The 26,133-nt window shown below is 50.8% G+C and overlaps 1 protein-coding gene across 11 annotated transcripts in view; it reads left to right on the top strand.

Annotated features, from left to right (window-relative positions):
- Window positions 1-23,070, top strand: part of AUP1 (AUP1 lipid droplet regulating VLDL assembly factor) — a 30,581-nt gene extending 7,511 nt beyond the window's left edge. For 4 of the 11 annotated variants that reach the window (XM_038399277.2, XM_043512932.1, XM_043512938.1 and 1 more), the window contains 9 exons: window positions 2,187-2,374; window positions 2,464-2,536; window positions 8,400-8,473; window positions 9,672-9,738; window positions 11,814-11,919; window positions 12,288-12,443; window positions 12,657-12,820; window positions 13,249-13,337; window positions 22,607-23,070. In XM_038399277.2, the coding sequence (XP_038255205.1) occupies window positions 2,187-2,374; window positions 2,464-2,536; window positions 8,400-8,473; window positions 9,672-9,738; window positions 11,814-11,919; window positions 12,288-12,443; window positions 12,657-12,820; window positions 13,249-13,337; window positions 22,607-22,655 (966 nt within the window). In that variant the 3' untranslated portion in view covers window positions 22,656-23,070. Of the gene's footprint in view, window positions 1-2,186; window positions 2,375-2,463; window positions 2,537-8,399; window positions 8,474-9,671; window positions 9,739-11,813; window positions 11,920-12,287; window positions 12,444-12,656; window positions 12,821-13,248; window positions 13,338-14,676; window positions 18,052-22,606 lie in introns of those variants that run through there. The other 7 variants (XM_043512934.1, XM_043512933.1, XM_043512936.1 and 4 more) reach the window with 4 other exon arrangements.
- The last annotated feature ends 3,063 nt before the right edge of the window (window positions 23,071-26,133 follow it).

The raw sequence follows: 26,133 nt of genomic DNA, 5'->3' as shown, positions 1-26,133 counted from the left end.
TGGTGGGAGAAGAGGAATACCCATTCCTCTACCTAAGCAGAACGCTTCTCCCAAGAGAACAGAAATACGCAGTAGTTGAGAGAGAATTTGCCTTGCTGTCAAATGGGCTATGGAGACACTGTGTTATTACCTCTTAGGCCGGCGATTTATTCTTGAGATGGACCATGCACCTCTCCAGTGGATGCAGCGGAATAAGGAAAAGAATGCAAGGGTCACCAGGTGGTTCTTATCCCTCCAACCATTCCAGTTCCGCATACAGCACAGGGCTGGGTGCCATCATGGCAACGTTGATGGTCTGTCAAGAGCATACTGCCTGGCATCCCAAATTGCCCAATTCTATGGTGTTGAGCAGGGGTGGGGATATGTGACGGGGCAAGGCCAGATGGTTATAGAAAAGTAGTGGGAGATAGATTTATTAGCTCCAGGCTAAACAAATCCCTGGTACCAGGTTAAGTGAAATGCCAGCTGCTCCAGGTCAATTAAGACACCTGGGGCCAATTAAGAACTTTCCAGAAGGCAGGGAGAAGGCTAGGTTGATTGGGACACCTGAAGCCAATCAGGGGCTGGCTGAAACTAGTTAAAAGCCTCCCAGTTAGTCAGGTGGGGGTGCATGTCAGGAGCTGTGGGAAGAAGTTGCGCGGTTGGAGAGGCTGAGTAGTACACACCATATCAGGCACAAGGAAGGAGGCCCTGAGGTAAGGGTGAAGTGGAGCTTGAGGAAGTGAGGGCTTCTGTGGGGGAAGTAGCCCAGGGAATTGTACATGTCATGTTTCTAAAAGGTCAGCTACCATAGCTGATACTATTAGGGTCCCTGGGCTGGACCCAGAGTAGAGGGTTGGCCCGGGCTTCCCCCCCCACCTTTGCCCCCTGTTTAATCACTGAGTCTGGGAGACAACAGCGACAGTGCGAGGAAGGATAACTTCTCCTCACCTCCCTCACTGGCTTATGATGAAAATGGCTCAGTAGACTGTGACCCTTGTCTCTAGAGAAAGAAGGGTTACGTGGAGGGTCACAGTGAACCTCTGAGGCTAGCAAAATCTGCCAGGAAACGCGGGACCCACGGAGACAAGGACAGAGCTTTGTCACGCTATCTTTAGAAATCTTACATTGATACCTTCTCTGCATTTTGTGAAATCTGCAATGAAGGTGTTCTTAAAATAAACAACATGCTGGGTCATCATCCAAGACTGCTATAAAATGAAATATATGGTGGAATGTGGAAAAAAAAAAAACAGAGCAGGGGACATATGATTCTTCCCCAAGGGATTCAGTCACAAATTTAATTAACACATTTTTTTTAACAAGCATCAGCATGGAAGCATATCCTCTGGAATGGTGGCCGAAGCATGAAGGGGCATACCAATTTTTACATATCTGGCACGTAAATACCTTGTAATACCAGCCACAAAAATGCCATGCAAATGCCTGTTTTCACTTTCTGGTGACATTGTAAATAAGAAGAGGGCAGCATTATTTCCTGTAAATGTGAACAACTTGCTTGTTTTAGCAATTGGCTGAACAAGTAGTAGTACTGAGTGAACTTGTAGGTTCTGAAGTTTTACTTTGTTCTGGTTTTGAGTGCAGTTATGTAATAACAAGAAAATCTACATTTGTAACTTGTAATTTCATGACAGAGATTGCAGTACAATATGAGGTGAATTGAAAAATACTATTTTTTTATCATTTTTACAGTGTTAATATTCATAATAAAAAATAATACACACTTTGATTTCAGTTACAACACAGAATACATTTATATATGAGAATGTAGAAAAACATCCAAAATATTTAATAAATTTCAGTTGGTATTCTATTGTTTAATAATGTGATTAAAACTGTGATTAATCGTGATGAATTTTTTTAATTGGAATTATTTTTTTAGTTAATCGCGTGAGTTAACTGCGATTAATCGATAGCGCTAATAAACACTCTGCCCTAGGAGGACTTGTACTTTGTGCAGTCCTAAAGGGCAACACTCTTTGGGGGTGGGTGACAAATCTTGTAACCAAAGACCCTCTTCTCCCATTCACAGCTGGGGGTTGTTCAGAGGACACCCAGCTGCTGTTGCAGTGTCCGGGGAGGGAAGAGGCTCTCAGGCAGCCAGGACCCAAATTGACCAGCAGGCTGGAGTCTTAGCAGGGAGACTGGGTGGGGGTCACTAATTTGCCCTTGCTCTTCTCTTGCAGCCTGCACTGAATGGCACACCAGGTTTCATCTGTTGGTCACGGGGATTCATGGAGCTGGGGGCGGTGGGGAGCCGGGCAGAGCTGGTGGATTCCCTGAAGGTGTATTCGTCCCATGGGGGGAATCCACCTCTGCTGCTGTTCCCAGAGGAGGCAGCCACTAATGGCCGAGTCGGCCTTCTTCGCTTCAGGTAGTGGCGGTGGGGGATGTTCCTGGGGACAGGACAGCTTTATCCCATCTCTGTGGCCCTTGTTAATCGCTGGGATGTTTCATTTTCAGCTCCTGGCCATTCTCAATCCTGGATATGATTCAGCCGATGGCTCTGCAAGTTCAGAGGCCCTTACTTGCTGTGGTGAGTCTAGAGGTATGGGGCAAAGAGCCCCTAGCCCATAATGGATGTGTGCAGCTTAGGGGGAGGTCATGGCTAGAGGGTTACTATCGCCCTTACTTTGCGCCCTGTGGCCACTGCTGTGCTTTGGGGTTCTTTCTTGCCGAGTCAAACTTCTCAGTGGCCATGTGAGGCAGGCGCTCTGCTTCCGCCCAGGGAATGTCACTGACCTCAGCTTTGCCTCTCACACATCTCTTAAGTTCCAATGGCAATATTAGTACATTTGTAATCTATCGACCTGCCTAGGCAAGGCTCTTTTCTGGGCCCCATCACTAGTATCTCAGCACCCCACCAGTTTTGGCACACTTATTCTCACAATACCCCACGAGATCAGGAAGTGCAGTTATCCCCGAGGGACTATGTGACTCGCCTCCGGGCACACAGGGAGCTAACTCAGGTCTGCCGAGGTCTAGGCTTGCACATGAAGCACATCTCGGTTCTCCTCTTGGATGCTAGTGTTAATATGTTGACAGTGACACCGTTAAATGGGTTGCAACCAAAACGCTGAAGCTGTGACTTCGGGCTTGAGTTGAGGGAAACTGATTGAACAGATAGAGGCAGCGATAAAATGGTGGGGTGAGGGACAGGAAGGAGTTGCTCTGTAATGGGCAGATGTGGATGGGTCGTTATACAACTGTCACATGGAGCCAGAGCTAGCATCCTCTCTTGGGCAAGCAAGGACACCCTTCTCCAAAGCTCAGGTCAGTCACACAAGTGTAGATTCCCTCACTCAGCAGCCGGGTCAGGTGAGGCCTATGAAGCAGGCAGGGACTGCACCTGGAAAGTGTGTTGTCAGAGCAGCTTGTCTTCCCTGACACCCATTAGACCCACAACTGAGAGTAGAAAATAAGGAAAGCAAAGGGACAGACACCAAGAAATAATAGAGAAAAGGCCGCCACCCTACATAAGTCTCTCTCATCCAGGGGTTGTCACTGGCTGTCAGGATAACCAAGGAAGTTCCAGGAGTTCTAGCCACACAATGCCAGGCTGTGAGAACCAAAGGCTAATTGAGGGGAGCTGTTTAGGGACTAACATTGACCAGCTATTATCCATGCAGTCCTCAAAAGGTCTGGACCTATGGTGCTGATTGAAAGAAATGTGACTCCGTATCAGTTCCATAAATATTATTAAAACTATTAAACAAAATCCAGAAAATATCAGCTCAGCTAAGCTTCTGTTAATACTGCTAAACTAATCTACAAATAAAACAATATAACTATCAAATCAACCACGTACTTTCAATACAGGATTTCAGTTACATCACCAGATTAGTTGCATCACCAGATTAATACAACAAATAATCCACCTTTATAAAGCCCAAGAAGGAATCTATGGAGGCAGCTGTCCATTTGTTCATAAACCCGAACTAAGGAATTTTAGCAGTTAATCAAATTTATAATTTGGGAGTGTTACATATTTTAATACTGAAATCAAATTATCGAATGTTTAAACCACAGTTTCAGAGCCAATTACAAAGCTACTTTCTTGGCTTTCAGTTCTTGTGTTGTGGCACTAAGACCCTTCTACCCCACCCTCCAACAGATAGTTTATAACAGATTCCAGCGAAACTCTGTGACGAGCGGAAGTTTGACCAGTCTTATATGCCAAAAGTCACACCTGGCAGTAATTTTTTTAGGGCTTCTAAACACAGACTGTAGGACACACTTTGATGGTTTCAGAGTAGCAGCCGTGTTAGTCTGTATTCGCAAAAAGAAAAGGAGTACTTGTGGCACCTTAGAGACTAACAAATTTATTAGAGCATAAGCTTTCGTGAGCTACAGCTCACTTCATCGGATGCATTTGGTGGAAAAAACAGAGGAGAGATTTATATACACACACACAGAGAACATGAAACAATGGGTTTATCATACACACTGTAAGGAGAGTGATCACTTAAGATAAGCCATCACCAGCAGCAGGGGGGGAAAGGAGGAAAACCTTTCATGGTGACAAGCAAGGTAGGCTAATTCCAGCAGTTAACAAGAATATCAGAGGAACAGTGGGGGTTGGGGTGGGAGGGAGAAATACCATGGGGAAATAGTTTTACTTTGTGTAGGTTTCAGAGTAGCAGCCGTGTTAGTCTGTATTCGCAAAAAGAAAAGGAGTACTTGTGGCACCTTAGAGACTAACAAATTTATTAGTTTTTTTATTTATTTATTTATTAGTATTACTTTGTGTAATGACTCATCCATTCCCAGTCTCTATTCAAGCCTAAGTTAATTGTATCCAGTTTGCAAATTAATTCCAATTCAGCAGTCTCTCGTTGGAGTCTGTTTTTGAAGCTTTTTTGTTAAAGTATAGCCACTCTTAGGTCTGTGATCGAGTGACCAGAGAGATTGAAGTGTTCTCCAACTGGTTTTTGAATGTTATAATTCTTGACGTCTGATTTGTGTCCATTCATTCTTTTACGTAGAGACTGTCCAGTTTGGCCAATGTACATGGCAGAGGGGCATTGCTGGCACATGATGGCATATATCACATTGGTAGATACGCAGGTGAACGAGCCTCTGATAGTGTGACTGATGTGATTAGGCCCTATGATGGTATCCCCTGAATAGATATGTGGACAGAGTTGGCAACGGGCTTTGTTGCAAGGATAGGTTCCTGGGTTAGTGGTTCTGGTGTGTGGTGTGTGGTTGCTGATGAGTATTTGCTTCAGATTGGGGGGCTGTCTGTAAGCAAGGACTGGTCTGTCTCCCAAGATCTGTGAGAGTGATGGGTCGTCCTTCAGGATAGGTTGTAGATCCTTGATGATGCGTTGGAGAAGTTTTAGTTGGGGGCTGAAGGTGATGGCTAGTGGCGTTCTGTTGTTTTCTTTGTTGGGCCTGTCCTGTAGTAGGTGACTTCTGGGTACTCTTCTGGCTCTGTCAATCTGTTTCTTCACTTCAGCAGGTGGGTATTGTAGTTGTAGGAATGCATGATAGAGATCTTGTAGGTGTTTGTCTCTGTCTGAGGGGTTGGAGCAAATGCGGTTATATCGTAGCGCTTGGCTGTAGACAATGGATCGAGTGGTTGGTGACAATGTATACCTTCAAATCAGTGGCACTGCGATGGGTACCCGCATGGCCCCACAGTATGCCAACATTTTTATGGCTGACTTAGAACAACGCTTCCTCAGCTCTCGTCCCCTAATGCCCCTACTCTACTTGCGCTACATTGATGACATCTTCATCATCTGGACCCATGGAAAAGAAGCTCTTGAGGAATTCCACCATGATTTCAACAATTTCCATCCCACCATCAACCTCAGCCTGGACCAGTCCACACAAGAGATCCACTTCCTGGACACTACGGTGCTAATAAGCGATGGTCACATAAACACCACCCTATATCGGAAACCTACTGACGGCTATTCCTACCTACATGCCTCTAGCTTTCATCCAGATCATACCACTCGATCCATTGTCTACAGCCAAGCGCTACGATATAACCGCATTTGCTCCAACCCCTCAGACAGAGACAAACACCTACAAGATCTCTATCATGCATTCCTACAACTACAGTACCCACCTGCTGAAGTGAAGAAACAGATTGACAGAGCCAGAAGAGTACCCAGAAGTCACCTACTACAGGACAGGCCCAACAAAGAAAATAACAGAACGCCACTAGCCATCACCTTCAGCCCCCAACTAAAACCTCTCCAACGCATCATCAAGGATCTACAACCTATCCTGAAGGACGAGCCATCACTCTCACAGATCTTGGGAGACAGACCAGTCCTTGCTTACAGACAGCCCCCCAATCTGAAGCAAATACTCACCAGCAACCACACACCAGAACCACTAACCCAGGAACCTATCCTTGCAACAAAGCTCGTTGCCAACTCTGTCCACATATCTATTCAGGGGATACCATCATAGGGCCTAATCACATCAGCCACACTATCAGAGGCTCGTTCACCTGCGCATCTACCAATGTGATATATGCCATCATGTGCCAGCAATGCTCCTCTGCCATGTACATTGGCCAAACTGGACGGTCTCTACGTAAAAGAATGAATGGACACAAATCAGACGTCAAGAATTATAACATTCAAAAACCAGTTGGAGAACACTTCAATCTCTCTGGTCACTCGATCACAGACCTAAGAGTGGCTATACTTCAACAAAAAAGCTTCAAAAACAGACTCCAACGAGAGACTGCGGAATAGGAATTAATTTGCAAACTGGATACAATTAACTTAGGCTTGAATAGAGACTGGGAATGGATGAGTCATTACACAAAGTAAAACTATTTCCCCATGGTATTTCTCCCCCCCACCCCACCCGCCACTGTTCCTCTGATATTCTTGTTAACTGCTGGAATTAGCCTACCTTGCTTGTCACCATGAAAGGTTTTCCTCCTTTCCCCCCCATGCTGCTGGTGATGGCTTATCTTAAGTGATCACTCTCCTTACAGTGTGTATGATAAACCCATTGTTTCATGTTCTCTGTGTGTGTGTATATAAATCTCTCCTCTGTTTTTTCCACCAAATGCATCCGATGAAGTGAGCTGTAGCTCACGAAAGCTTATGCTCTAATAAATTTGTTAGTCTCTAAGGTGCCACAAGTACTCCTTTTCTTTTTACACTTTGATGGGTGTCTGAAACTGAGGACCATTGTTGCTTCCCCCAGTGGACTTGGACACCCTGTGGCAGTTTAAAATTAGGGAATATAAAGGTTGGGACACCTCCCATTTAATATAAACAAAAGAGAAAAGGGAAATTCTTAAGGTAATGGAGCAGCAGTCCCGGAGCCAGACAGATGCTGCTGGCACATTGCTTCTTGCTAGTGGGGGTCTCCTTTGAGTGCAGGGAGAGGCTTGTCTCTGTCTAGTATGGCCTCTTGATTGATGTGACATAAGTCACAATATTCAGTGATTTGCGTACCATAGAGACTATAAATCTGATCCTCCAAAATATCAAAAATAGGACTACTTGGTGGGGAAGATGACATGATTTTACTGGAATGAAAAAGTCTTGAGATGACATTGTCACCGGTGTATGGAAAATTTGACCAAAAAATTTAAAAAAAGTCTCTGATTGGAGAGTCCTAGTAACAACCAGCCACTCAGCATTCATCCATTAGCAACATTAAAAATAAGTTGGACATCTTTTGGTCAAATTTTTTTATTACTCTCTCAATCAACAATTTAATAATCTATATATGTAGGAATTACGTTGTAAATCAAACACTTTATCTTTGAAAGTTTCATCTTGATAGAGAAGTAACTTTAAAATCTCTCAGTGAAATCTGTTTAAGAAATAAAAATAAGTTTAAAGTCTGAATTCCCATACAACCTACTTCTCTCACAATGTCTTGACAGATCTGGAAAATCTTCAGGTTTTGTCTGGTCCAGGTGCTCCTTAGCTATAAATTGTCTGTGTAATAGGCATCCTACTGCCCAAAACAGATCCAAGCAAGGTCGCCGAGTCCAACATGCTTCCTTACTAAGATTCTGGCCAAGAGAGTAGGGCCTTCCTGTGAGTCCAGAAAATTGTTCATGGTCCACAGGCCTGAAGCCATTACCAGTCTTTCATCTGAGAGCAGGTTCTCCTTCTCAGTTACAGGGGGATGTCTGCTCTGATGTAGGAGGGGGGCAAGCCCTGGAGCTATGTAATCAGTTGGTGCTAGTCCTCTGTAGGTCTCCCTGTCATTATCCACATCCCCAGCTGACTCAGTCCCTCTTAGTTCTGCCTGGTGAGAAAGCAGCCTGCCTGGATTTGCCTCAGGGCAGGTCTTTGCTGTGCTCCTCTTCCTTCCTTTGGGCATGTCCATGGCTGCCCCTGTCTCACTGGCTGTGTTCAGCTCTGTCCCCAGCCGTAGTTTCATTGTGCTCTCTTCTCCAGAGTGTGGCCGACTCCTCCTGGATCACAGAGCTGCTCTGGACCTTCTTTGTTCCCTTCACAGTTTATCAAGTAAGGTACTATCTCTCGCTCTCCTTTGGGGAGGGGGGTGGGGCAGGGCCCTGCTGTGTTTCCCTCACTCAGCTCTGCCGAGAGACCCTGCTGTGTCCACTCCTGGCACAGTGCTATCAGTGCTGCTGGCCCTGGGCCTTGGTCCTTGGTCCTAGGCTGTTCAGCTTGGTGCCGAGTGCCAGTTTTTCTGCTCTCCAGGTTCCTGATGTGGGAGGAGCTCTTTCTGGGCTCCTGGTTCCTGAGTGGGGTTTGTCCCCTGTCAGAGGGAGAGGGATCCAGTACCGGTGAGGGGTGCCTTGGTCTCCCCGGGCCCTTTTCCCCACGTTTCTCTGCTGTATTTCCCTTGTTGGCTCCTGCCTCCTCTGCGCTTCGGTGGTTCCCTGCAACTGGCTCAGCCTTTCCCTCAAGTCGATCCCTCTCCCTGCTGGAAGGCTTCTTCTGACCCTCCCCTTCTTCCCTCGTTTGAGCAATGCAGGCTGGGCCTCTTTCCCTGTGAATCCCAGGGCTTAAGCTGTTCTCCTTCCACCCTCGGCGGGCAGAGCGGCTCAGCATGTCCGTATTACAGCATGCAGCTCAGTTTGGGGTATCAGTGAGCAAAATCTCCCCTGCTGCTTGCCAGAGCGCAGCATCTTGAGGGCACAGTACCTGAACAGGGCCACTTGCTGGGCTCTTCCCCTCTGTCCCCTTCTCCCTCATTGTGGCAGTGCAAGCTAAAGAGAAGGAGAGCCGGATCTGTGGGGGATCTCTCCTTCCCTAGGCTGAGGAAAGGGTCCCTGTTGAGTCCCTCCCAGAAGGGAGCCTGGGGATAGGCTGTGTCCTTTTCCCCAAGACTGTGATGCACATAGTAGTTTTCCTGCCCACATCTTGTGTCTGACCTGGGTGCCTCTGTATTCTTGCTGCCCTCACTGGGGCAGCAGCTCCTCCCCATCTGGGAACCACATTAACAGGCCACTGATGCCCCTTTTCCGGATCACTAACGCAGAGACTAAATCGAATGGGCCCAATTCCTCCCCTGGTAGGTCCCCCCCCCCATCCACTTCCCTCTTCTGCCACACCGCTTGTTCACATTGCTACCCCTGGAGCATGGTCCTGTTGCTGGGCCAGGGGAGCTCAGTTTCATGGGTGGACTCAGGGAAGGGCCCTGGTGCCCAGGCTCTCAGCCACGCCAGGAGCAGTCAGCCCAATGCCTTTGTCTCCCATCAGGTGGATGCCGCCTGTCTTCAGACAAGCTGATGAGGTGAATGAGGAGTTTGCGCTCCGAGTTCAGGAGGTAGGAGGGGCCTGGGGGAGGGAGAGCTGGGGCTGCTGCAGTTGCAGGGCGTCCTAGAGGAGGGTTGGGACTGAATCAGTGGATGTGAGCAGTGCCTGTTTTGGGGACAGAGAGCATCTTCAGGGAGGGGCCAAGGTGTGTCTGGATGGAGTGGATATCTTTGGGCCCATATTTGTTACCCCCCAATTTGCCATATCCTTCATGGCCTGCTATTTATTTGCCCCTCCACAGCTCAAGGGGGAGCTAACTTCAGTGGCCAGGGCAGGCTGGCTAATGAGAATGAGGATATAGAAATGGAATTTACCACAGCCGAGGGGAAAGCGAAGCTCAGAACTTAGTGTGCTGATGCTGCGGAAGACCAGATCACCTCCATCCCAGAGCACGGAGAGAGCTGGCACGTGACACTGCTATGGTGGTAGCAAGGATTTCTAATAATCTGTCAAATGCAGGGTGGTGCTGTCTGGCACCAATAGCCAACAAAGTGCCAGTATTTGTTTGTGGCGATCTCCCTGTTACCTGCACGCTCTAGGACACCCCACCTTTACCCTTCCGTGGGCTCAAGGCATAACCCAGTTAATTTAGGCACCCCTCCCTTTCCCAGTTCCTACAGCTCTGGATGAAAGGTACCTACCCTTTCCCAGTTCCTAGGGCTCAGGGCATATTCTTCTGCCGGTTTGCAGGCCTTTTACCAGCAAAAGCTCCCTACACAATAATATAATAATATCCTTAAACTCTATTTATTAACAGTTACCAAAAGAGAATACACGTTCTAAGCATACAATGCTCACCACTCTCAATAAGGCAGGCAAATTTTTCCTGGTCGTCAGTCAGGATCAGATTGTCCAGGGCAGTGGTTCTCAACCAGGGGTACGTGTACCCATGGGGGTACACAGGTCTTCCAGGGGATACATCAACTCATCTAGATATGTGCCTTGTTTTACAAAAGGCTTCCATAAAAGCACTAGCAAAGTCAATACAAACTAAAATTTCATACAGAAAAAATGAGAGAGTCAGCAATTTTTCAATAATAGTGTGCTGTGACACTTTTGTATTTTAATGTCTGATTTTGTAGGCAAGTAGTTAAGTTATGTGAAACTTGGGGATACACAAGACAAATCCGACTCCCGAAAGGGGTGCAGTAGTCTGGAAAGGTTGAGAACCACTGGTCCTGGGACGCCAGCTTCTGCACAATATAGTTGGCAGGGTGTTGAGGTCTGGCAGCTCTAATCTTGGACTGTATCTGAAGTAGGTTCCAAAGAATTTCCTTTTGGACCCCAGTTAGTTAAACTTGAGTCCTGGTTAGCTATACCTTAACCAATCATTTTAAACTAAAGTACTACAAAATAATTTTTTGACCAATCCTAGCATATTGAGAAACAATTGTTTAACCAATCGTACCCCATCACCTTAGTTGATTTAAATCTTGCAAAATTAGTCACGAGACACACAGAAACAATCAAAAAACCAGACAGAGACCCTACAGATAAACAGTAGAGAAGTGGGGACCATAAAGGCATAACAATAAAGAAGTAGGGATTTCGCTATCACAACTGTTGATAAGTTTCAGAGTAGCAGCCATGTTAGTCTGTATTCGCAAAAAGAAAAGGAGTACTTGTGGCACCTTAGAGACTTAACACATTTAACACATTTATTTGAGCATAAGCTCAAATGCATCCGATGAAGTGAGCTGTAGCTCATGAAAGCTTATGCTCAAATAAATGTGTTAGTCTCTAAGGTGCCACAAGTACTCCTTTTCTTTTAACTGTTGATAAGTGATTCCTTGTCAGACAGAATGCAAAACAAATTTTTTTTAAAACATCTTAAGATCTGTTTCTTTATCTGGTGGTGATGGGTCCTATTAGGACAGGAGCACTGCATTCTTAACTGCCCCAAAATTCATTGTTTTAATGTAATTTAGAAGGAATGGGAGCATGTGACTTTCTGCTTTTTAGCTCCTGTCCTAATGTGGCTGCAGAAAATGGCCTCAGACTTTACACCTGGGCACGCACCAATCCCTGGATCTTGTTGCCCTGGGTGTGTGACTCTGCTGACTCTCTCTTGTGTGTTTTCTGTAGCTCTTGGCTGTGGAGCTGGGCGTGGTTTCTACGCGACTCACTGCAGCGGATAAAGCCGAGCATATGAAGAGGTTGAGAGATACCCCGCCTCACCTCCTTGCCCCAGGTGTGTGTCTGCCTTCCTTGCTGTGGAGCATGTGCTTGGGCTCCGGCAAAGCCACTCGTGCTTCCCACTCTCTGCCTTGGTGGCTGCCCCAGTTCTGCTTTAAAGCTTCACACCTGGGGGAGGGAAAAGGACATGGTCCTCCAGTGCCAGTCCCCGCCCTGGGGAAGCAGGAGGCACTCCTGGGAAAGGATGTTACCCTAGCCTGCCTGCTCCAGACTGGGATAAGGGCTGAGGTGGGGGGAGTCCCCTCATTGAGCCTGTAGGAGCTAGAGACGCCAGTGGGTCATCGCTCCCCTGGCCAGCCTAGCTTGGGGCCCTGCATTCTCCCCTGGGCTGCCTATTCATACCCTCTGTTCTTACTCTTGCAGTCTCAAGCCAGCCCTTGGTTGCCAGGCCCAGGGCATCTCCCAGCCTGGCTGGTGTCGGGCCTCTTGCTTCTGAGGATGTGCGGATCACGGAGATGGCCCAGCGGGTCAAGGAAGTGCTCCCACATGTGTCTCTGGGAACCATCAGGAGAGACCTGGGTAAGCGTGTACCTGGGACCTTCGTGCAGATCTTGTGGGGCAGAGGCTGGTTGCTGCCTTTCATATCCTTCTGTCACAGAGCTCCCCAACACCCGGCGTGAAGGCCTGGGGACTGCTGGACTGTGGGGCTTGTTGGGACATGGAGAACCCCTGCACAGGTACCTTAGCTTCAGCAGCAGCTCCCCTTCTAACTGAGCCCCTGTGTCCCCACAGCCCAGACCAACTGCGTGGACACTACTATCGCCAACCTCCTGGAGGGCCGGGTGCCCCTCCTCCCTGAGGACAAGGAGCCGGAGACCGGCCTGCTTGCTCCGTCTACGTCCCAGACTCCAGTGGCCTCCAGCCCTCAGTGCCCTGCAACTTCATCCTCCTCCAAGGTGCCTGCTGGCGGGACATCGAGAGGGGGACCTGGGGAGGCTGAACCCACTGGCCACAGGCCCTCTCAGGGCTGCCCCGGGGCCTGCCCCCAAGAGCTGGTGGCTGGGGTTTGAGAGAGCTGGGACTGCTGAGGAAGGAGACAAGTCAGCGCCAGGAACAGGGCTGATGGGCTGCCTCTCCCTCGCTAGACCGAACTCATGGCCGAGAGAGTGGAGAGCTGGGCACCGTGGGCTGGTTTGGCTGTGGTCACCCAAGCTCTGGCCTGTGATACTAATGGGACTGGAGTCTTCTGCAGCCTCTAGCACAGACTCTCTCAGTGAGAGGTGTGGGCGCTGAGGTCAGGATAAGGTGGGTGGGGATGGGCGGGCGCTTGGCAACTTGCCTGGCCCTTCAGTGTGGCTGCTTCCTGAATGCTCTCTTCCCCCAGCCATCTATGAAGCTCTTTGCGAAGTCCCCTGTGGAGAGGCATTTGTCCCTGCAGGAGCGGAAACATGTGCTGTATGCCTACGCCAGGAGGTGAGTCCCTTCTGCGTCTCAGGACCCCTGCCTCTGCCATGGTCACAGCAAGGGTGGTTGGCATTCCCGGGGCTGTATCTGTATGCTGTGCCCTGCTCCGGGCAAGGGTGCTGATGCCCATCTGAACCCTGCTCCCAGCACAGGATGGTGGGTAACAGCACCGAGCTGTGCACAAAGTAGGCAGGGAAACATGGCTGGATTTGGCTCCTTTTTCAGCATGTGACCCTCTCGTGGTTCTGGGGCAGCTCTCCCCAGTTCGTTACCACTCCGGAGCCTTGGGCCGTCTGCCTGGACTGGACATAGGGTTAGAATCATAGAATATCAGGGTTGGAAGGGACCTCAGGAGGTCATCTAGTCCAACCTCCTGTTCAAAGCAGGACCAATCCCCAATTTTTGCCCCAGATCCCTAAATGGCCCCCTTAAGGATTGAACTCTCAAGCCTGGGTTTAGCAGGTCAATGCTCAAACCACTGAGCTATCCCTCCCCCTCTGCTGTCCACTCCCTGCTGTACTCAATCAGTAAATTAAAGGATAGGCATATAATTAATGCCAGTTCATGTGGTTTTATTGCAAATGGGGCTTGTCAAGCCTGATTTAATTCTTTGGGATGACGAGTGTGGTTGATAAAGGTAACTGTGTACCTGTAATGTGCCTAGACTTTAAGGCATTTGGCTTAGTACTGCACAACATTCTCATGAGAAAATTAGCGCCCAGTGTGTGGCAAAATTGGCTAATGAGGTCCTGGGGAATGCAAACCTGGGGAGCCCTGAGTATGCATAGGAGTAGAGTGGGGATTCTCCTGTCCATGCGGCACTGGTGCAGCTAGTGCAAAAACACAGCCCCAGCTCTGGGGCAACATTTTAAACAAGGGTGTTGGAAAACTGGAGACGATACAGAAAGGAGCCAGGGTAAGGGTTGGCGGGTGGAGAAAATGCCTGGCAGCCAGAGACTTACAAGCTCATTCTGCTTAGCTGAGTGAAAAGGAGACTGGGAGGTGACTTGATTTCACTGAGAGAAAATCCTGGGGACTAAAGGCTCTTTAATCTAGCAAAGAGAGGCAGAACAAGACCCACACTGGAAGTCAAAGCCAGACCTATTCCAATTAGAATTGGGGCCCGTGCAGGTGATTAACAGTTGGAACAGACTCCTGGGGCAGTGGTGGATTCTCCATGTCTCAGGGATGAAAGAAAGCAGGTGCAGATAGAGCTGAGGGATGAGGCTTTCCCTGTGGAGAATTTGACTGATTGGTACAATGGGGCTTCTCCAGTTCTTTCAGAGCATGTATCCCAGCACTCTCCTCAGAGCACCCAGAGCTAATGACCATGTTGTTTTGCTTGCAGAGCTAGAGTGCAGTGTGACCTGGGCTGACATGAACCTCTGTCTTCTGTCCCCTGGGAGTACTGGCATTACAACACCAGGCTCGTGGGGGAAGCGGAGGGATTCCACATAGGCAGGCCAAAGAGCCCAAGGTTTTTAAGAGGACTGCCGTGGGAGCCAAACCTTCGGGTATGTCTGGGGGTCTGCCTTTCTGGAACATGCACTTCAGCCCGCACTAGTTCTTCAGTGTGTGTCAGCATGGAGTCTGCTGTTGGTGAGCATGGTCCTCATGCACACTGGACCGGAGGCTTTTTGGATTAGCTGTGTCTGCCCTGGCTGTCATGAGCCCTCTGCTGCCTTGCTCTCCCATACAATGCATGAAAGGTGGGGCAGCCATGACCCTCAATTCCCTCTTACCGCCCTTGGCACTGACATGGAACCTGTAGTTCTCAGCTCAGGCTAAACTTTATCAAAATCCTCAGAATCACTTCTGATCGACTGTTTGTCAGCCATGAATCGATCCCACCATCGGGACTGAATTCCAGTGGTCAGACCAGTCCATACAGGCTCCTTATAGTAGACTCTGCCCTGTGGGTTTCCAGCCCTGTCCATCCTTCACTGGACTCATTTCCCTGAAGGACGGACGCAGTGTGTGTCTCTTACCTGAGGGAATTGAGTATTCACTGTGCTTGGCCTTCTCTGCCAGACTGTGTGAGGTATGAGACAGTCCATGTGTGAGGTGGAACAGTCCCTGAAGGTCTTGTCAGAGCCCTAGGAAACAAGTTCCAGCAGCAGCATCACCATCTCGGACAGATGCAGGCAGTGCTGCAGGGGAGCATTGAGAACCCAGCACTGAGGAAGGATCCGTCAAGACACTGGCATTGAAGCCAGCCTCAGTGTCCATGTCGAAGTTGGCACCAGCACCTCTGGGGTCAAAGTCAGGGAGCAAGAGGGACTGCTCTGAGCAGTGAGGCAGAAATGAAGAAGGAGCTTGGTATCTTCCCATAAGGATAGAATGCAAAGCCTCCAAGCCCCATGCGAGATCAAGGGCTGGGGAGATGGAGGTCCAGCCAGCACAGAGCCTGGCTCTGGAGAAGCACCTGAGCCACCCAGAGAGTCGATTGTACTCCTGTGGCATGTTGTTTTGGCCCTCTGTGGTGCTGGGGACCACCGTCGCCAGCATCAAGAAGCCAGTCTCCACCACTGAGGAAAAGGAAGAGATCGATCTCTCTCTCCCTCCTTCCAGCAGGCCATTGACACTTGAATACCAGGAACAGCCAACTCCAGGGGAAGGGCAGCGCGAAACCCCATCTCAGCACTGAAGATCTCTCCCGTTATCACCAGTGTTGTCAGCACTGATTCCGGCACTGGGTGACTTTAAATTGTTCTGGGAGCTCCTTGTGAGTGTTGCTGAGACCCTTGGCAAATTGGAGAAATCTCACAAGCTGTTTGAGCTCCTCTTGGCTTCTGGTTCAGCAGGATCACCTCCCAGCCAACAGGAGGGACTGCTGGACCCAGCTAATGGGCTGTGGCTGGCGTCTGCCACAGAGAAGCTAATGGTGAAGTGAGTTGAGACGAAGTCCCAGGTACTGGCCTCCGTGGGATTTGAGTTCTCGTACACTCAGCTGACCCAGCGTCCTTTGTTGTATTGCTAGGCAAGAGAAGTTGAGGTTGAGCTAAAGCACAAAGACTCCAGATGTCTCGACCTGCTTGGGAAGAAGTCATACTCCAGCTTCGCTGCAGCTGCGCATGGCTAACTGTCAGGCCCTGCTGGCCAAATACAATCTCCTGATATGGGACAGGGCAGCACCCTCATGACAGCAGAGCAGAACTCAAGGATGTAAAGCAGCTGGTGGTGATGCTTCTGACACCATGGTCAGGTCATTGGGCACCACAGTGACCATAGACAGTGCACTGTGGCTCCAGGCTGCGATTGAGGATGTACCCTGTGAAGGCTCCAGGCTGCTGAGCGAGCAGGGGGCGAGCCCTCTGCACTCACCGAAGGACTCAAAAGCCACCTTGTACTCTCTGAGGACTTGCACCCCTCCATTCAACAGGCCGTAGCATCCCCAGCCTCGGCAGCACACACTGTCTTGCCACACCATACGGTCGGAATGTCATGCCAAGAAGCTCCCAAGATACAACATGGGCATCAACCTTCCTTTTCCTCGGCAGTGCATCCGCCTCTTCACACCTCAACGGATCAACAAGACAGTCGAGAGCTGCACTGGACCTGGTCTAGAGAACACAACCTTCAGAAGCCACCTAGCCACATTCCACCTGGCATCGTCTGCCATCACATCAGATAAATGGATGTTACAGATCTTTGCCTGGGGCCACCCCATCCCTCTTCCATGAGAGCCTGCTACAAGTGGAAGAAGCCTTGTTGCTACATCTAGAAGCCATGGCAAAGGTCCAACAAAGATTGGGAGAAGATGCTTCTGCTCCTGGTATTTCCTCACTCCAAAGGAGAAGGGAGGTTGTCTTCCAATCCTGGACCTGAGGACGCTGACTGAACACATACCCATCCTGACCCTGAGACAGTGTAACACCTGCCTCCATCATCATCTCTCTCCAAGCTCAAGACTGGTTCATAGCTCTTGATTTGCAGGGTTTATACCCAGCCCACAGGAAATACCTCAGATTCACAATGGGGCCTGATCATTATCAGTGCAGGGTTCTGCCCTTCAGACTCTCTGGTGCTGAGTGTGCACCAAAGACCTTGCTGTAGAGGCACATTTAAGAAGACAGGGAATCCATTTCTGTTCATACCTGGACAACTGGCTGGTCATGGGCAGATCCCAGCAGGAGACTGGAACAGCCTTACAACACAACCTTTCCCTGTTCTCTCAGCTAGGACTCCTTTTCTCATACTGTCGCAGACAATAGAGTTCACAGGAGCTCCTACTGATTCCGGATCAGCCCAGGCCTACCTGCTGGAGGATGGATTCCACTTTCTTCAGTCAGAAGTAAATGATCTACGGGCAAGACCGACAGTGCATGTGGGTCTGGGACTCTCGGGCCGCGTGCTGACATGCACATACGTGATGCCACTTGCCAGACTCCACCTATGACCGTCACAGCTGTGACTGCGGTCCATGTATTCCCCATCCAGACATCATGAACAAGTGGGTATAGTCTCTCAGAGTCCTGGGGGAACTCACCTGGCAGCTAGACCTGGGGAGCCTGAGAAAAGGGGTGGCATTCTCTGGCCATTCCCTGACAACTCTTATCATGGACGCGTCAGGGACAGGCTGCAGTGCTCACAGATGCAAGGCACATGGACAGTGACCTGAACCTACCTGTGACTGTCCTGGAGCTGAGGGCCTATATAGCATTCCTGCTTGTTCTGCTGAACTCCATCATGCAATCCTGACAGCACATCTGGGCAGTGCTCGATCATCCCAGAAGCCATCAAGCTCTAGGAATAGTACCATCAACATGGGCCGACCCCACTGGCTGTCCCCCTTCCAGGGGTCAGCAACGACCTGGCTGACTTCCTGAGCAGACTGGGGGGTCAACCATGAGTGGTCACTGCAGAAGTCCATCCTAGAGTCCCACCATACACTTCTTGGCCACAGAGCACAACAGCAAGGGTCTGAACTTCTGCTCCAGGAAAGGCCTGAGCCCAGATTCCCTGCTGGATGCCTTTCTTCTCTGACGCAAGATCAGACAGGACACGGCTATAATCATCCCCTTACTGGCCAAGAGAGTTTTGGCTCTGACCTGTTACAGGTGTCCGGGGTGCCCTCCTCCTCTCCCCCAATACTCCAATATCCATATAATAGCTCAGAACCAAGATCAGAGATGCACTGAAAAGGCCTGGATGCTGGCTGGCCGAGCCCTACTGAACTTGCAGGGTGCAGTCGCTGCCAGGATATTTTTATGCAAAGCAAGAAACCTTCCACCAGGAAAGCTTATTCCTCGAAATGGAAGAAATTCTCCAGTTGGGCAACTCACTGTCATGTTGACTCGGTGAAGCTTTTGTGCCAAAGATCTTGTACTATCTTCTGCTGCTGAAACATGTAGCGTTCACATTTAACTCTCACCTTGCTGCAATATCTGCGCATCACACCTTGGTACAGTTGTATGCTGACTTCTCCCACCCTACAGCATCAGAATTCCTCCAGGGGCCTCCTCCATGCTTGCCCTTCAGTCAGAGACCTGACTCCCATGTGGGACCTGTTGTGATTATGGGGCCTAAAAATTTACCCTAATTATTAGCTAAGTTGTTTTAAAAAAAAAAAAAAAAAAAGTATGTGAAAGTTCCTAAGACATCACAATAACCTGTAACATTTTGCCTGGGAATTAACCATGGAAAGCAGATCAAGTTATTTTCAATAGAAAATATTATAAACAGGTGCAAGAAAACCAGACAGACTGAATTAGTCCAAACCAAAAAACAAGTCTTGCTGATGAGAATCAGGGACTGTGGGAGGTTGGACTCCATAAATAAGAAAATGTGGGTCTGGAAATTAATGGACCAAAGTTGGTGTGGCAGATATTAGGCCTATTTGGTGGACAAAATAATGAGAGGATGAACTATGCCTCCTTCTTACCCCTTTTTAGGGTTCTTAAAAAAAAAAACTGAAAAATCTCAGCAGCTCTCCCCTTGGCCCAGCATAGCTCAGCTCATTTTCCCCGAACCCAAGACAGTGGGAGTAGACCAGACCAAAGGATTTTCCTTTCACGAGGAAGGCCATCAGGCCTAGCTCATAAGGCGCTGAGAACCATCACGACATCCAGTCCTCAGCCATCGGCGGGGCTTCCTCATTGCCAGCACCGCAGAGGCATGTAAGATCCTGTTCTTCCAGTGCTTGCTCATGTCCATTCCACATTAGGTGTGTGTGCTCACCACATGCACTGGTGCTGGAAGTTTTTCCCTCAGCAGTATCCATAGGGGACTGGCTCTGGCGCCCTCTAGAGTGGCACCCGCATGGCGCGGTATAAGGGGCGCGGCTGGCTCCCCCCACCCTCAGTTCCTTCTTGCTGCCAGTGACCGTGCACAGAACGTTCACTTCTCTTACTAGCATTGCTTAGGCTTCGTTCGTATGAACTAGAGTTCTTGTAAAGTGAGTGTGCATAGTTGGTAGTTGTTAGTTAGCCCTTAGCAGTAGTTAGAGTTTTGTTAGTCCCTTTAGGGACTTAGCCGGGGGATGGGGAGTGCCCTGCTCCCTAGGCTTTAAGCCCTGCAATGGCTGCAAACGGCCCATGCCCATGAGTGATCCGCATAATACCTGTATCAGGTGCCTTGGTGAAGGGCACATAAGTGGTAAGTGTCGAGTCTGCAAGTCCTTTAAACCTAGGACTAGGAAAGACCGTGAGATCAGACTCAAAGTGCTCATTCTGGCCCTGGAGTAAAGGTCCGACTCAGCACCCTGCACCACGGCATCGGTGCATAGTGCCCTGCCAGTGCTGTCAACGAGCCGGCACCGATCCCCATCCATGGCCCCGGCCAAAAAGTTGAAGAATGCCGGTAGGGGGCGGTCTCCTACTCCCCACAAGGGGAAGGGCAAGGCTGGGGGCGAGCTAAGACCCATGCTTAGCGGCTCATCTGCCCTGTCGGGAAGTCAGACCTCAGCTCACGTCGAGTGATGCAGCCCACCCTGTTCCTTGCCTAGAAGCTGGGACACAAAGGTGAGCCTTCATCAGCTTCAGGTGCCGTCGATGCCTGAAGCAGTCCAGGTGCGCAGGAGATCCTGACACTCCTGGTGCCACCCACACCGGGCCAGCAGTGCCCAGACTCAGGGTAAGCCTGCCTTGGGACCTTTCTGTCCACCCTCGCCCAAGCAGGAACGTCGGGACCAGCCCTTCGCGTCACTGAAACACAGTTACAGATCCTGGCAACGATTGGAGGACCGGTGCTGTGGGCCCCGCCAGCGATCCCCAAGATGGGTGTCACCGTATTTGGGGAGATCCTCCTAACACCCGGCCTGTGATACCTCCAGGTCCCGCTCCTCGTCCCAGTACCGGCTTGAAGCATGAGGCGTGGATTGCCACTCCCCTACAGATACTGCTGAGGGAGAAACTTCCAGAACCAATGCCTGGGGTGAGCGCACACACCTAATATGGAATGGACATGAGGAACACATCTCAAAGAACACCAGTTACGGAACAGGTAACTATCTTTTCTGTCTCCCTTCCCCACGATTTCTATCCTTCTAGCCCCACTGTCAGCTTTTCATCAAATGCTGTATCAGCTGCACTGCATCAGCACAGGAGATGAGACAGCCCTGCCCCGGTGAAGGAGATGATGTCCCTGATCAGAAAGTGAACCAGGGGCCAAATGACCTGCCAGCCAAAGCGTCCGTGCCGAACCACCCAGCTGTGCAGCGTTCCAGAAGGTGAACCAAAGCTGTATTTACCCACCTGTCTGTTCATCACCTTGTGCCTGTCTGTCAAAAACATGAGTAGTGACTGCCCTTCATACCTCAGGACTTAGTGTAATTAACCATTTCCTTTGCCTCAAAGAGAGGTTGTTGGGGAAAACCAGAGACTGCTGTTTTGCCTCCAAGAGGCGAGAGGCATGAGTACGTTTTGGTTTGGATAATCTCTCGATTCCACTCTGTGCCAGTGCTTGTTTTCATTTCTTGTTTTTGCGTGTGAGCAATACACGTTCAGCTGTAGACCGAGTGCCTTTGGGTGTCTGTCAAGGAACCAGGTAAACCGGGAACCTTTGTCAGTTTTAATGTTGGACAGAGAGGGTTTAGAACACCTTGAGATCAATACAGCAGACCTGAGTGCTGTGCTGAGCCCATGGAGCCTCTCCTGAGCCCCCATTGGAGTGCTCCCTCTGCCACCTGACTACCAAGATGGTCTGGCCATCACCTCAGCTTGGAAGATCAGCAAGAGCCAAGCCCTTCCACATCCTTCCATAGGGACATGGTGGTGCTGAAACTGTGCCCCAGGTTCCACCCTATGGTGGTCTCAGAATTCCACCTAACCCAGTCCGTTACTACCTGTCGTCTTCCTGGTGCCCCCTCCGTGCATGTGGACAGAAGCTGCATGCTTTGACATTGCCAGAGCTGTGCTGTTACCCAACAGCTCAGGCCTTTCAGGCTGCCTTGTTGTGGCCGCATCACAGAGCATCTCCAAGTGGAACACACCATGCACAGACTCTTTCACCAGATGGCAAGGCACTCTCTATCAGGCTCGGGCAGCAGCTTCCGGACCGCTTCACTCTGAGAGCTGCAAGGCAGCTACCTGGAGTAACTCACGGACTTGGGTTAAACACAGTGCGCTTGCTAAGGCAGCTGGCCACAGGCCGTATTCCAGAGAGCAGAGCTACTGTCTGTGTGACTGGCTCATGCTCATCATGCAGGGAGGATGCTGCTTGCCAGCCACCCACAGAGGGATCCACGCTGACACAGACCTGAAAAGCTGAGAGCGGTGACTTACCCCCCAGGGAGTGGTTCCTCATGACCCATTCCTGCTCTTGCAGTCCTCAGCCATCTGGGTTTTGGAGTGCAAGGGGGCGGCAGGAGGGTCGTGGCCACATCTCAAGGAACCACGGTGCTGCAGGGTAAGTGCCTGGTCTCTGCGCTTTAGTCAGACGCAAGTGATGGGGCTCAGGGCGGGGTCATGGGGTATGTGCTCTACAGAAGGTCAGAGCAGATGAGCCACCATCCCATCTAGCCTTCAGGGGGCCCAGAGCAGAGGGTGGAGGGGTCACCCTCAGCCATGGAGGCACTGTCCCTTCCCTCCGTTACATGGTGCTGGGTCTGGGTTATTTCCCCAGGCTGAGTTTGGTGGTTTCTGCCTGTGTCTGAACCCAGGTCCTCTGGGCTCTTGCCGGGGAGGCAGCTCCCCCCAATTCGATGAATAGAACCTAGGAGTTCTGGCTTCCAGTTCCTGATGTGAATAGTAGGCCACTCTAGCTGCCATCCTGGGGGCGATCCACTCCCTCTCCTCACCCCTCTGCTGCCTGACTAATGAACTCTTCCTGCCCCACAGGAGATACACGGAGAAATACGGGACGTCGCGGGGCGATGGGAGCCACTGAGATGGCCCCTCACCCTCCTGACTGTGGCGTGCGCAGGGCTCGGGCCCATTGGGAACGTGACCTCAGCATGGCCGTTTTTTGCATGATTCACAGCACTGCAGTGGGATCCCAGAGCCTCCGAACCAGCATGCTTGAGATGCAGCGGGGCCTTCGCGGTGTGTGCCAGCCCAGGCAGGCAGTGCTCAGCTACCCATGGTGGAGCAGTAAGTGCCTGAGTATCCCTGCATCACACCCGACCTGCCTCCAGCTAGCCAGACAGGATTGGAGAGCTGGAACTGGGCTGCCCTGCACCCACCCCCATGTGGGACTGGACTCAGCATCAGCCTGGCCTGCCTTCTCCACTTGGGCTTTTGTGTTAAACTGGGGAAGGGGGTTTCTTCTCAGCTACAAAAAATAAATCTGACTCTATTATGGGCAGGTCAGAGGGCTTGAGATCACTGGTTGGGGGGGAGCCTTCTGACTTCTCTTGGGAGGTGGGGGAAGGGCAGGGAGAGTGGCTCCTCTTCCAGGCCAAGCTTTAACCAATGGGGCTCAGTGTTCCGGGCCTGAAGTTGGCCGGTCCTGAGATGTGCCACAGGGCTGAGCATGGGGAGCTCCCTGGACCCCCCCGGAGAGCTCCAGGTGTCTTAGCATCGTTAGCTGCAGGCCCCAGTTATTTTGTAGTGTGTCTATCCCTGTTCTGAGTCCTCTGGCCTTCCCACAGCGGTGCCCGTACCGCCTCAGCCAGGCTTGAGCTCATGCCTCAACTTCCAGGCCCCTCATTTGGAGCTGTTAGATGGTCAGAGGTACCAGGGGAGTGCTGGACAGGCTGGTTTGGGGGTGACTTCCAACAGCTGGAGAAAGATTCCTGCAGGGCATGCTCTGGGGGGAGTCTCCGCAGGCAGAGGACAGAAGCAATGCCTGAAGGAGAGCGCTCCCCTGTCCCTCCTTCATGCACTCCTTGGGGGGGGGGGGGCAGGTTCCACCCTCTTAAAACTCTGTGAAGAAAGAGGTCAGTCTGTTCTCTGCCTGGCACCTGAGCTCTGTCCTGTGGAGCAGCTCCTTCCCCAGCTGCTCAAGGGCTCTCAGACCTTCCTGGAGCAGGAGAGTGGGGCCTGGCGCAGGGTGTGCTGGGGCCCAGGAGCATAGACATGTCTTCCTGGAGCTTTAACTCCATCCTCTGGGTGAAGTGAGCAGCCCGTCCCCTCCTCTTCCTGCAGCTGGCCATTGCACTCCAGAGGCACCAGCTCCCCCCCACTTTTGAATAACTGGCTGCAAATGAAAAGTGGGGGCGAGTGACACTTGTTCCCTAAGCCTGCTGCTGCCGCCTAAGCCCAGCTCTGCTGGCCTCTGGGAGGGCAGCTGCTTTGAATGGGATCCAGGGGGTTCTCCCACTGCATGGCAGGGTCAGTGATCTCAGCTGCAAGGGGACGCAGGCCCATCTTGCGGCTGGGGCACTGACTTTCCACTGGGGACATGCGGTGCAGGGGGAGGTAATTTAGGGCTGATGACCAGGAATGGGCATAGTGCTAGGACAGAAAGTGGACGTGTTGTTCCTTGACTTTAGCAAAGCTTTTGACACAGTCTCCCACAGTATTCTTGCCAGCAAGTTAAAGAAGTATGGGCTGGATGAATGGACGATAAGGTGGATAGAAAGCTGGCTAGACTGTCGGGCTCAACGGGTAGGGATCAATGGCTCCATGTCTACTTGGCAGCCGGTATCAAGTGGAGTTCCCCAAGGGTTAGTCCTTGGGCCGGTTTTCTTCAATATTGCACCCTCAGCAAGTTTGCAGATGACACTAAACTGGGAGGAGAGGTAGATACGCTGGAGGGTAGGGATAGGATACAGAGGGTCCTAGACAAATTAGAGGATTGGGCCAAAAGCAATCTGATGAGGTTCAACAAGGACAAGTGCAGAGTCCTGCACTTAGGACGGAAGAATCCCATGCACCGCTACAGACGAGGGATCGAATGGCTCGGCAGCAGTTCTGCAGAAAAGGACCTAGGGGTTACAGTGGACGAGAAGCTGGATATGAGTCAACAGTGTGCCCTTGTTGCCAAGAAGGCTAACAGCATTTTGGGCTGTATAAGTAGGGGCATTGCCAGCAGATCGAGGGACGTGATCATTCCCCTCTATTCGACATTGGTGAGGCCTCATCTGTAGTACTGTGTCCAGTTTTGGGCCCCCCACTACAAGAAGGATGTGAAAAAATTGGAAAGCATCCAGCAGAGGGCAGCAAAAATGATTAGGGGACTGGAACACACGACTTATGAGGAGAGGCTGAGGGAACTGGGATTATTTAGTCTACAGAGGAGAAGAATGAGGGGGGATTTGATGGCTGCTTTCAACTACCCTGGAAAGGGGGTTCCAAAGAGGATGGATCTAGACTGTTCTCAGTGGTAGCAGATGACAGAACAAGGAGCAATGGTCTCAAGTTGCAGTGGGGGAGGTTTAGGTTGGATATTAGGAAAAACTTTTTCACTAGGAGGGTGGTGAAGCACTGGAATGGGTTCCCTAGGGAGGTGGCGGAATCTCCTTCCTTAGAGGTTTTTAAGGTCTGGCTTGACAAAGCCCTGGCTGGGATGATTTAGTTGGGGGTTGGCCCTGCTTTGAGCAGGGGGTTGGACTAGGTGACCTCCTGAGGTCCCTTCCAACCCTGATATTCTATGATATGATTCTAAAGCCATGCTCCACCTGCAGGCCTGCCCCTTGCACTGCCCTCGTGTGAGGGCTGGGCCTGATTCCACACACGCAGCAGTGAGGGCTGTGCCCAGGTCCCAATATACAGGGTCTCAGCCAGCTCTGCTTTTGCATCAGCTGTTGGGGGAGTGTGCAAAGACAATCCGGTTCTGAGAGGGGAGCCAGGATTCCTGGTTTCTAGGAACGGTGTGGGGTCTAGTAGTTAGAGCAGTGGGGGGATGGCTGGGCCTTCCCTTCCTTGTGTCTCAGATGGTCTGACTGGGCTTCTTGGGGGCGTCTGGCCATAGCAGGATTCCGGGTGGTTACTGTAGCTTTGCCTGTGTTCACAGCCCGCAGTGCCCCCAAATGGGAGGCTGCAAGTGCTGGATAGGGAATTGCTGGGGCTGAGTGTGGGAGCAGACCCCCCTTGGCGCTCTGTGACTACCCCCAGGAGCTCCTGGGGTGGTCCCTGGCCCACTTGCTCTCTGGGGGCATGACAGCGAATCTTGTGCAGCTGGCCTCAGGGACGCTGTGCCTTTCTGAGCCAGGCATCGTTCCCCAGGGCTGCTGGGCTCGGGCTACCCCCTGCCTCCAAGCCCCTACGTCCAGGGTAACGCCCCCCCATCTGCCTTGCCCTCTATAGCACACTCTTCCAGTGCACCCTGGCCCCCGTTGCCTTTTAGTCCAGAGGTGGGCAAACTATGGCCCATGGGCCACATCTGGCCCACAGTATTGTCCTGTCGCTGCCTGTCCTGCCACTCTGAGCAGCATGGTAAAGAGGTGGGGGGAGGGAGGGGTTGGATAAGGGGCAGGAGGTCC

This window comes from Dermochelys coriacea, chromosome 4 (assembly GCF_009764565.3).
Source record: "Dermochelys coriacea isolate rDerCor1 chromosome 4, rDerCor1.pri.v4, whole genome shotgun sequence".
NCBI classification, from domain to species: Eukaryota; Metazoa; Chordata; order Testudines; family Dermochelyidae; genus Dermochelys; species Dermochelys coriacea.
The sequence above is the reverse complement of the archived record's forward strand: the minus strand, read 5'-3'. Positions and strand labels throughout refer to the sequence as shown.